This window comes from Dipteris shenzhenensis, chromosome 26, assembly GCF_047967505.1.
Source record: "Dipteris shenzhenensis isolate YYH24624 ecotype China chromosome 26, Dip_SZ_1.0, whole genome shotgun sequence".
NCBI lineage: Eukaryota > Viridiplantae > Streptophyta > Polypodiopsida > Gleicheniales > Dipteridaceae > Dipteris > Dipteris shenzhenensis.
This window is the reverse complement of record NC_141621.1, coordinates 44,455,770-44,468,166: the sequence shown is the minus strand read 5'-3', so window position 1 is coordinate 44,468,166 and position 12,397 is coordinate 44,455,770. Positions and strand designations below refer to the sequence as shown.

Genomic DNA, 12,397 nt, shown 5'->3' with positions numbered 1-12,397 from the left:
AAAGCTTTCTCGAGCCAGCTCGAGATCTCTGAGGTGGTCATGCCGTAGAAAGCGCGGAGTTTCTGAGGGGTCCAGGCTCTGACATCTTGGGGGAGGGGCCAAGATAGGGGGGGCCTGAGGATCACAATCAGTCTGAAGCGTTTGGCGGCGCAACGCCACCGCAGGCGCACGTCACCCTCGGACCACTGAGTCTCGAGAAGCTGCCCACTGGACGGGCCTATCCAGGAGCAAACCTGAGCATGTGTCTGCTCCCTGAGAGCCTCCCATACCGAGTCGTCTGTCCAGGTCTCGGTGCCGTCGCTAAGGAACGTGAAAGCAAAGCTAGGGCCATCCCTGGGGGTCAAGGCGGCTATCTTCCCATGCGCCCCTTTGCGGAGCAGGAAGATACTGATGTCGAGACAAGCAGGGAAAGTCCCGAGGTCGGCCACATCCAAGTAGTCCCAGGGGCCACATCTGTAAAAGTCGCGGGGGAGCTCTCTCTCCTGAAGCTGAGGCCCGTCGGAGTCTGCTACTGAGGGGCTAGCGGATAGAGAAGCCTGCTCCGGTGAAGGTGTAGACTCAGGGTGTCCTGCCAGCGGAGGGGGAGGGGGAGGAGGCTGGGGAATAGGCAACACAGACTCCTCAGGGGCGACTAGTGGAGGAGGAGGAGGAGGGGGATCGGGGGCTGCCCTCGGCTGAGGAACCGTCGGTGCAACTAGCTCTGCGGGAGAGCTGAAAGAGGCGGGGGGGGGAGGGATGGGGATGCATCTGGAACTGGGGCTGAGAAGGAGGGGGAGAAGACTGAGGAGGACGAGGAGGGGGCTGAAGCTGCGGGTCGGGAGAAGTGGGGTGCAGATGGGGGATGGCCTGGGGCTGAATGGGAAGAGGCTGGGGAGAGGAGGAGAGGGGGACCTGAGTCTGTGGAGGGCGGGCTACCGTCGAAGAAGATGCTCTCCCAGGTCCCTGGGGCGGCTGCCTGTCAGGTCTCTGAGGTGCAGCTGCAGGTTGGGTAACCTCAGCCTCTTTGCCTTTATCAGAAATCTTCTTGTTCTTTCCCCTTTTCCTTCTAACCTCAGTCCAGCCGCCAGCTAACTCTGGTCCGGGCTCCGGCTGCCTCTGCTCCTCCTGGCGTGGCTGCCCGGAGGGGGGGGGAGGGGGCGGAGAGGGGGGAGGGGGCGGAGAGGGGGGCCGGGGGGGGGTCGAGAAGAGCTGGCGAAGCGTGGACAAACAGCCGCCAGGTGCCCGAAGCCGTGACACCTCAAACACTGCCCTGGCTGTCCGGTGACTACCATGCTCTGGGTGATGCTGCCGGCATTTGTCACGATCTCGATCACTGTCGGGAGAGTCGTAGGATCCGCCACAGCCACACGGACTCGGGGGGCTCCTGCCGTAGTCACCGCATCGGCGAAAGTATCGTGCATAACCCAGCCAAAGTGGGAGCCCAGGTCCCTGACAATCGGCCGTAGCTCAGCAGCAAGACCTGGAAAAACTAGCGTCACTGGATGACGAGGTATACGGAACCGAGCATCAAAATCCGCTGCGCTAAATCCGCGGTACCACGGGACTATCATGACAATCTTTTCAACCACAGTCGTGGGGGAGCCAGCAATCAGGTTGCTCGCCGCTTTCGCATTGGAGAGTTTGAGCCAGAAGATGCCCCTTCCCATAAGGGCCACCTCCTCAATATGGCCGTCCTCTAGCATGAGGGTGGACTGGAGCCAGTCCCTGATGGCTGATCTGGAGGGGGAATGTCCAATGACTCTGCCATAAACAGAGGTAAGAGCAAAGTCATTGGCAACCTCCTGAACCCGAGATGATTGTTGCTCTGTCAGGATGACGCGGTAGGCATCTGGAGAGGGAGGGTCCGTCTGGGCCTCCGGTTCCGGGCAAGGGGCCGCCATACCGCCAAAACAAACTGCGAGGCTTCCGATGAGGAAAAGGATGCCACCCAAAAAAGGGAGGGGGGTAGATGCGGGAGGGTGGAGCCTGGGTGTGGCGGGAAGGATGGAGGGCGGGGGGCGCAGGAAGTGGGATGGGGGGCAGGAAGCGGAGATGGCGCGGGGTGGAGGGGTGGGGGCGGGGATCGGGGGCGGTGGAGAGGAGGCGAGAACGGAAGCGGGGGCGGGGGAGAGGCAGAGTGGGGTGAGAGGCGGACGGGAGGCGGAGGGAAGGGTGAAAAAAAAAAAAAAAGAGTGAAGGGGCGGGGGAGGCGGGGGGCGGAGAGCGGGAAGGGGAGACGGGGTGAAATGGAGGGGGGGGCGGTGAGGCGAAAGGGGGCGAGGGCGGGGGGCGAGGGCGGGGGCGGGGGGCGAGGGCTGGGTGGGCGGAGCGGGAGGCGGGGGGGTGTGAGTGGAGCGGAAGCGGGGAGGGGTGGAGCGGAGGGGCAAGGGGGAGAGACGGAGCGGGGGGGGTGTGTGCGTGGCGAGGGGGGCGGAGCGAGGCGGGGAGGGTGAGGCGGGGTGAGGGGGTGTGAGTGGAGCGGAAGCGGGGAGGGGTGGAGCAGAGGGGCAAGGGGGAGAGACGGAGCGGGGGGGGGGTGAACGTGGCGAGGGTGAGCGGAGGTGCGAGGGGGGGTGAGACGGAGGTGAGCGGGGATGGCGAGGGAGGGGGAGGTAGAGGTACGGAGGGGGAGGGGGAAGCTCGCAGGAGCTTACGGGTTAACGTTATTTCTCTCGGTCTATATTCAAAACAGATTTCAGTTATGTCTGATTCTGCAAATCCCGAGTTCACCATGGGAGAGCAGGATTTGGATTACACTCCTGTGGGAGAGGAGGATCAGGGTCTTTATGATGACCTGATTATAAAAAAGGCCTTCAGTGAATTCACCACTGCTCTAGATGGAAAATTCGAGCAGGTTAATGCAAATCAAACGGGGTTGACACAGCAACTCCAAGGGATTCAGGCGACTCTCACTCTTCTGGCTAGCACTGTGCAGGCACTCACGCATGTGGATGCCATGGCTTCAATGCTAGGCCCGAATATAACTCCAGACCCTTTTCCGGGAGATCAAAAGATTCACATATCACGGCACCCTTGACAAACATATTGAAAGGTCGTGGACGCCGGTCTACCCAGCCGATCTCTTGGAATGATGCAATGAACAAGGCTTTTGAAACCTTGAAGTTTTCTATCAAGAAAGCACCTGTTCTTGCATTACCCGATCCTACCCGGCCTTATGTTTTAGAGGCCGATGCGAGTGATTATGCGATTGGGGCAGCTCTATTCCAAGAGGGCAGACCTGTAGCTTTCGAGAGTAAGAAGCTAGACGACACTCAATATCGTTGGCCCACACTCGAGAAGGAACTTTATGCTGTAGTGTATGCTCTTAAGGTTTGGAGACACTACTTATATGGTTCAAAGTTCCTTGTATTGACTGATCATCAGTCAATTGAAATACGTTATCGTAAGGGTTCGTTGAATAGTGTGGCGGATGCCTTAAGTCGAGTTAAGTTTGTAAATGCTTTGTCATTTACGGAAATATCCTCAGACCTATTTCAATCCTTGAGAGGGCTATACGCAACTGATACTCATTTCAGTTCTTATTGGCAGAGAGTCTAGAGTATCTTGGATTTAAGGTCCAGAACATCCGGCACACAAATCTTTTCATTCCGGAACAGCAAGCCGTTCCTAATCATCCACTGACCTCCTGCACACAAATCTTTTCATTCCGGAACAGCAAGCCGTTCCTAATCATCCACTGACCAGTTGCATATCGACTAGAATTGCCTCCTGATGTTAAAGTACATCCAATCTTTCATGTCAGTAGACTGCAGAAGTCTTGGGTGCAGATGATCAACTTGTTTCTCCTCACGAGATAATAGAAGTTACAGATTTGACTTTTATTCCACACGAACCTGAGTGTATTCTTGAATTTCGTGACAGAAAGATTCGCAATCGATCTATCACGGAATACAAGATCAAGTGGAAGGATCGTGTTGAGGAGGATGCAACATGGGAGACATTACAAAACCTCCAGAGAACATTTCTGGGTTTTTTAGCGAACTCAGGAGTGAGTTCTTAGAGGAGGGGGAGTATGTCATGTGCACGGATTGGTATCTGACGTGTACTATGTACACAGGACTAGCTCAGGTAGCCTGGTGAGGCTTAGAGCTAGGCAGGCTTGATTCTCGGGTTGAGTGGCAAGGGTACGAACTATTTATAGGTCTTCGCTATTTTTGGCGCTCGGGGCCCGAGTCTATAAAAGGGGCCCAGGGGGTTCAGTTCTCAGTGTGCAGTTGGGAGCAAGTTTCGTTCCCAGGTGCCAGGTCTGTTCCTGGATTGAGTCACGGACGCGCGCCTGCATCTTAGCGTAGCCCAAGGCCCAGTGGCAGATCCAGGGCTTCATAGCGCCACCTGGTGGTATGGGACACGAGGCTGGTTTGGATCTGATTGGGAGTTCGTGCCAGTAGCTCAGCTCGTGGCTCGGAGGGGACATCTCCTGATTCGGGATCACATCCCGTAGATGTCATGGTTGGGTGGTGAGCAGCTTGCTCAGTTCTCACGTGGTGTGTGTTTGTTTTGTAGATCAGAGGTTTCAGGAGTGCTGGGATGTGTCACAGGGGGGGGTGACTGCAGATGCATGCTTACAGTGACTCAGATTGGGCTGGAGACTATGATATTAGGCAGTCCACCAGTGGGAATCGTTTCTTTCTAAGACATGCTTGCATTTCTTGGTTGAGCAAGAAACAGTCTACAGTGGCTACCTCCTCATGTGAAGCTGAGTACATGGCAGCTTTCACAGCGACAGTTGAATGTGTTTGGCTGCGTCGTTTATTTGCTGATCTTCATCTTTCATCGGAGGGTCCTTCTCCAATTCTCACTGATAATCAGAGTGCTATAGCAGTGGCAAAGAATCCTGTGTTTCATGCTCGCACGAAGCACATTGAGGTTCACTATCACTATGTCAGAGAGAAGTTGCATGCAGGAGAGATCAGTATGATCTATGTGTCAACACATGACAATGTTGGAGACATCTTCACCAAAGCACTTCCACGTGAAAAGTTTGAGGCATTTCGCAGTGCCCTGAACTTATCTCCTTTTGGTGATTGATCATTTCCTTGTACATGACATTGGCATTGCAGGGGGGTGTTAGAATTATTATTATAATTCAGCAGTGACCAATATAATGTAATAAGTAGGTTAGGGGCACTTTTCCCTCTTCTAGAGGTTTTTTCCCCTAGTTCACTAACTACGGTTAGTGAAGAATAAGGTTTTGTCACTTAGACAAAACCCATCCCACTTCTTGTATTAGTCACTTCTTCTATTGCAAGCACTACGTTCAGCTCTCTTGCTTCCTGTTCTCTCACTATCTCTTTTCTAACAAGGTTGCTATGTCCCTACAGGACGAACATGTGCAACCATGACATTAGATATTCAAGTATGCTGAGCCATGTCCAGGATACTTCAGCCCATACCATGGAGGAGTGTTTGTAGGCCATTCTATGGGCTATCCATAGGTGCCACTTATTCCTTGGTATGTGCATTGTAGGCCTAGTTATAGTCAGTTATGACTATTGGTACAGTTTGTACATGTACCACCTAGGTCAGTTAGAACACTCAGGTCAGTTAGGGCGATTAGCCCTAGGGCTTTGATATGTTGGCTCACCCTTGAGCCTCCACACTTCTTGTTGCAGCATTTTGAATACATCATCTCGTTTTTGCTCTTCTATCACTCATTCTGGGCTCCTTTCGTCCAACATGAGGCACCAACTCTCCCATCCTTGGGAAACATAGCACGGTGCATCTTACCAAGGAAGCATGGTTCACAAACATGCTTTGAAGGCGTATGCATTTTGGGAAGATCAACAACCATACTATCCTTATATAACTTCACTTAAGCTCCAAAGTTGAGGTGTCCAAACCTCTCATGCCACAAATGGGTATTTGCCATGGTAGAATCAAGAGCAAAGGCATGTGCTTGCAAGTGCAACATTATCCAAACACTTGTCATATGCATCAAGTCTATAAAGATCTCTAGTTAATGTGCCAGTGAAGACCATGGTAGAGGCATGTGACACCTAACACCATAAAAAAGAACCTGATAGCCAATGTAGCTATGGCTGAAATAGAAATAAGGTTCTTGCGAATGCCTGGAACATAAAGCACATTTTTAGAGCGACAATACCACCAGAGACAGAAGTAAGAGCAACTTGCCCAATACCTTTCACGGTATATGATGCATTATTGGCACATGTGACACTGCCCCCTTGAGATGTATGCTCTAATGAGCTGAATAACTTCCGGTAGGAAGTGATGTGCTTGCTAGCATTACTATCAAAGAACCAAGCATCATGAACATCTGAAGCTGCCATGTAAGCATCATGAACATCAAGATTATACTAACATGTAACCAAGAAAGCCCAATGCTTGTCTTATGCAAAGTTAGCGGACTCATGTCGATCTTTTGCACCAGAAGAACCAGATACTGCAAGACCAGACTCTTTCTTCTTCTTTTCAGAGGAAATCTGCTTCTTGCATTCAGAAATATCATGTCCAAGTTTCCTGCAATTGTTACATCTCTTCTTTTTGTTATCCCATGAAGAAGAGGCACCATGTGAATGATCAGCATGTGAATCAGTGGGTTTACTAGCTGAAATTTTGTCTTTGCCTTTGTTTTTATGATAGGCAGCAAAGGCTTGATTACAAGCCAAGGAAGCATTGCGATTTGCACGACTTTGCTCCTCCTAAAGAAGAAGAGCCATTAGTTGGTCAAATGAGAAATGATTGGCATTGTCACCCGCAGCCAATCTCAATGTAGTAGCAAAGCCTTGAGAAGAATCAGGCAACCCATCAAGGGTAATAGAAACAAGCTGAGAATCATGCTTAGTCTCATCAATATTGGCCAATTGCTCTTTCAAATCCTTGACATCAGTGAGATAGGTATCCATGTTACCACCCTCTTTAAGCTTCAAGTCTTTCAACTGCTTGCGGAGATAGGCAACCCTCGCCTCATTCCGCACGTGATACAAAGATGCAAGCTGATCCCATGCTTGCTTAGCTGTCTTGCAAGACCGGATATGAGGGATAATAACCCGTTTTATTGAAAGAGCAATCAAGGCATGTGCTTTGGCATCACGACCATCCCATTGAATCTGCTCCTATGTAGGAGGCTAAGTACCTGTAACAGTAGCTACATGTGTTCTTGAAGTAGCACCAGAAGCGGTGGGTGTAGCACCAGAAGCGGCATTACGTGTAGGCATGGCCTCAGAACCTGAAACAATATGCCATAAATTCTTGGCAACCAAAACATGTTCCATCATGTATGACCACATGGGATAATTGGTGCCATCAAGCTTGTCATCAGCTCCAAGCATACCAAAAAGGTAATCTTTCTTGCTAGCCATCAATGCAAATAGAGAAGCAGTACCACAATGGAGAAAGTCAAAGGAGAGATGCAACTCTCAACTGTAAGAACTGGTGAGTCCCATAGTCACAAGAAACGTTTTGTCTGTTTTGCCGTTTCACCATTTCGACAGGTTTTGTTTTGTGTTGTCATACGAAACGGATAGGTTTCGAAATGATAATATATATATTCAAGGCTATTGGCTACTAAGATATGTTATACTCAAGTTTAGAGTTAACAAAGAGGAATATAAGTCAAGACACCCAAAAAGACATTCTTCAAATTTATTTTAAGCTTTCAATCTTGATTCTCAAGTTTCAACTTCAGATAAATCAATCTTTAAGGATTGAAAAGCATATGTATTCTAGAATCTAGATATATGAACATTGAATCATTGAAAAAATGAAAAAAAAAGTTTTAAAAATTATTTCAGGACTTGGGCGAAACAGCGTTTCATGCCAGCGTTTCATGCAGAGCATTTCGTCTTGTTTCGAAATGTTTCGTGATGAAACGTTTCGTCGGGTTTCGACAAGACGAAACGCATCTTCATGTGACTATGCTAGTGACTGCACAAGTCTCAAGGCTTTCGCTGCAAGAGTGCAATAACCTGTCCCAAAAGCTGAAATGTATGACCTTCAATGCACCAGAGTGCATCAACAAGGCCCAAACACGAAGGTAGATAGAGAGAGTTGCTTCAGAAATGCCTTAGCAGGCTTCAAAACCGAGATTCGGTGGTGAAAGGGACCTCAAACAAATGCCAAATGTGACCGTACAGAAGTAAATACCTGCTGTCAATTCCTTACAGTCAATAAATGCACTGCTGGCTATTCCGTTCATTAGGACAGCAGCAATAAATGCTTCAAAATAGTGGCACAAATCCCGAAATAGGTCCATACAGCATTCAATGACCTGACAGCAGTCCGTATTTGCTGTAAATGCGTATTTCTGCAGTCCGTACTGCAGTAAATGCTGCTGACAGCAGTCCGTACAGCAAGTGCAGTCTTGTACGGCTGACATGTGCCCTGTAATGCAAATGCAGGTTCCCAAAACCCTAAGTTTGCTGCTGTAATTGCGGTAGCAGATGCCAACAGCCAAGGGCGTATGTTATAAATGGTTCGAAATGCAGCTGCACGCTGCAAAAGCCAAAGTCGTCTGCAGAGACCACCGAATTTCACACGTGTGAAATGGCGGCTACAGCAGACGTCCAAACAACTTCAAAACAGTACCGTACTGTAGTTATTGTGCCTGTCAGTCGTGCATACAGTCTGTACTGATAGTATGACTCACACGTGTTGAGCTGCCTGCAGAGGAAGGGTCCGTACAGATTCGCAGCAGAGTTCAAATGCTCCAAAAACAGGTTATCTATGTAGTAGGAGCTCTTGGAAGAAGTTTTTGGCAACATAAAAGCTTGGAGAAGCCCTGAATGCTCACACGTGTGGAAGGAGCGAGGGAAGTGAACAGACCAGCAGGGAAACGGGCTGCCAAACAGCTCCCAATGGTTCTAGGAGGACTGTCGGGTGGCTGGAAATGGCTAGAGGGTGGATCCCTGACCCGCTTTGATACCACTGTTGGCTATGGCAGACAATGGAAGCTCAGAAATGAGTGATAGAAGAGAAAAAACGAGCTGTTGTATTGAAATTGCTGCAACAACAAAAGAGGGAGCCAATATGACAAAACCCTAGGGCTAAATGCCCTAACTGGACTAAGTGTCCTAATTGACTTAGGTGGTGCATGTACTAATTATACCAATAGTCCTAACTGACTATAACTAGGCCTTCATGGCACATACCAAGGAATAAGTGGCACCTATGGATAGCCCATAGAATGGCCTATAGAGGCTGCACCCATTCAGATCATTGTATCTGTTATTTTCCAGTCTCATAGACCCTTAGGCCTTTACATTCCATACTTGAGCACTCTGGAGATTAGGATGGGCATAGTCAATGAGAGACTATTCCAAGCTCGGTTGAAGTTCAATAATCAGTTGCATAGCTCTGTTGAGCACTCAGGAGATTAGGACGAGCATAGTCAGTTTTTGTATAGCTCGGTTGAAGCTCAATAATCGTTTAGTGGAGAAGAATTTTTGGTCAATGTTGACTTTTTGACCAACCTGGTCAATGTCAGCTTATAAAGCCCTCGGTCATCAGGATCATCCTGTAGTGTAGCATAAGCCTTTCCAGTATCCCCTGCTTTAGCAAGGGCCTTCTGTCTGCCGATTTAGGCCCCTTGCCTTCTACTTTCTGGCCACACTTTTTGTTACATGGTTCCCAAAGTGGAAGGTAGGCAGGTATTATGAGCCAGAGAGCAGAAGCAACCCTTCCAGTGTTGGCTCAGCCTCCAGCAGCATGCCCCAATTCAGTTGTAGGCTGCAGCCCCAACATCATCCACTAGAGTCGTAGAAGGCCTCGCAACCTCAGCAGAAGTATCTTAGTCTACAGCAGCAGTAGATACAGTCCATGCAACAGCTCCAGATAGCCCCCATCAACCTGAGAAGCCCAGACAGAAGCTCTCTCAGCAGTAGACGTGGCAGCAATAGATACTATAGCCTCTACAGGATCCTACCTTTCATGGGGATAGATCGGCCATAGCCTCTAGAGTACAGTCTAAAATGAAATCGTTTAGACTTCACAAGAAGTTGTAGCTTGAATGAAGAGATTTTGGACTACCCTTTGATTAGCCTCTTCCTTTAGTGCTAGCCTTCGTCATGGCTGAGTCTACCCTTCACCTCCTGAGTGTTGATAGAAACTCAGTATGAAGACTTTGTATATATGGATGCTCAAGTATGTGCGTGTATGTGTGAGACCATATTTTTATACTATGGTCTACACCACTGTTGGGCGTTGATGACGTCAGTGGGGATGTCATGGTAGCTAGTCCTTGCTATGCGTGATGGAGTTTATGGTTTTCAACCTTGTGACTATCATGTGATTGAAACTGCACTATGTTGTGTTTTTAGAGGATGAGTTTGGGAATGTTCCTGGATTCATCTAGGTATATAGCCTCTACAATACAGTCTAAGCTATTGTCTCGGCCATGAATAACTTCACAGCCTGAGCATAGCCCTTCTGTGGGACTCAAACAAACCCTTTTTAACGAGGAATAAGAACGTATGTATAGGGGGGTGTTAATGGTGATTGCTAGGCTCCAACAGAGTAATGAAGATAGTAGGTAGCATAAGCATTATGTCCACAGTGATGTGTTTGTGTGTGCGCGTGTGTGTGTGGTCTACAGTCAGGATTCCACACTCCTGCACTCAGTAGACTAGGGCGGGTATAGTCAATGAGAGAGTATCCTAGGCTCTTTGCTCATTACAATGGTGTTTCCTTAAATATCAACATGGTGGAATGATATCTGACAATAGAAGGTTCTTAAGTCATAAAGCCAGGCTTGAATGGAGTAAATGCTGTCTAGTTTAAGGGTCTAGATATTGAGGGGTAGTCCCTTAAAGTAAGTACCCATATTAGAAAAGCAATAAGGGTTATCTCTAGACCCTAGGAATCCCAAGAGAGTGGAGTTGTCAAGCATGACCTCAAGCCCGAGCACAGCTGCACATGGAACTAATTTGTGATAAGGCTTCAGTTCTGATATCTGCATTGAGCAAGTCTTCCCACCAAATGATCTTATTATAGAAGTAAAAGCCAGAAATCCTACTCTTAGCTCAAAGAGAAGACACCAAAGACCAAGAAGTTCATGAGTAACAAAGGTTGTCTTATTAAGGACCAAAACTTTTAAGAAGATCCAAGGTGAGATGAAGTCTCCAAGGGTACACTAGAGGAGCCTCATTGTCCATAGAAAGGAATAAGTTTCAGAGTAAGTTTAGCTTTATCAGGTTGTTGCTCTGTCTGAGCGGATCTCTAGGATGGAGGGGAAGGATTCAAAATCATGATGAATCAAAAACTTTGTATGAGGGTTTTCTTTAAGTTGTCTTTCCTTTTGTGGACAGAGTTTAAACAATAGTGTTACCATTTCAGAAAATGTTGCAAGCATGTAGTATTTTGATCTTAAATTGAGAGAAAAGAATCATCATTAGCCTCTTTGAGATCTTTTCTGCAAAATAGTTTGTGAGTGTATGTCCATGTGGTGTTTATCGAATGTGATGATATGTTTTGCAAACCTTGTGTAGTGATCATGCAGATGAATTCAATTATGGCGTGGTGAAACACTTTGTCGGCCATGGTGTTGGCAAGATTTTCCATTCTGCGCCAACTATTCTACATTGTCGTAAGTGCATCGCTCTGGAATTGCTTTTCAATCACATGATAGGCTCTATCACATGTGAAGGGCAGCTATTGTCCAGTTTGCTATTTGATTTCCTATATGAGTCATGTGCAAAAATCAGTGTTCCCAACCTTAATTACAGATTCTATCAGTGTCACAGTATTCAATAAGTGTTCCAACATCAATTACAGATTCTATCAGTGTCACAGTTTTCTAAATCCAAGCATTTTATTCTTAAAGATGGGAGACCATTAATATTTCTACTAGAGTAAAGCCCATCTTAGGGAAGGAAATATTGATTGGGTCCTTTCTTTTGAGAGAAAAGATTTGTCTGTTGCTTAATTGAACAAGTGGCTGCTGTGGTGGACATCCTGATTATGTCAAACTCTCGGCTTGAAAATAGGGAGCATAAGTACAGCATCAATATTAAGAACTATGATTAGTCAAGCATCCCATGGATTGCTGATCTGAATTGTTTCCTCAAATTTTCTAATAGAAGGTTCTTTGTGTGTGTGTGTGTGTGTGTGTGTGTGTGTAGAGAGAGAGAGAGAGAGAGAGAGAGTGAGAGAGTGTGTGTGTGAGTTTCGAGATGGAGCTCATCGTCATTGCCTGCTATTCATGGTCTTGCTGCAGTTCCGTTTCAGCCCGAATCACTGTCTTCTGTTCCATTGCAGCCACAGTCAGTTTTTGGTGTAAATACTTCCTTACAGCCACCGTCTTGTGTTCCGTCTATAGATACTCTCTCGACAGTTTCGTTCCAGGCCTTGCCGTTTCCCTCGAGAGTTCCTCTTTCCTCTGTTGGAACATCTCCCGTACCCTTTCCCGTACCCTCTGCTGGCGTAGCTTCTCTATCATCAT

At 47.9% G+C, this 12,397-nt stretch overlaps 1 protein-coding gene across 1 annotated transcript in view; it reads left to right on the top strand.

The window, feature by feature from the left end:
* The window catches only part of LOC147885140 (methionine aminopeptidase 1D, chloroplastic/mitochondrial-like), a 104,431-nt gene that overhangs the window by 77,862 nt on the left and 14,172 nt on the right, over window positions 1-12,397 (top strand). The window contains exon 8 of the mRNA XM_087397624.1: window positions 11,445-11,542. Coding sequence (XP_087253750.1) covers window positions 11,445-11,542 — 98 coding nt within the window. The remainder of the gene's footprint in view (window positions 1-11,444; window positions 11,543-12,397) is intronic.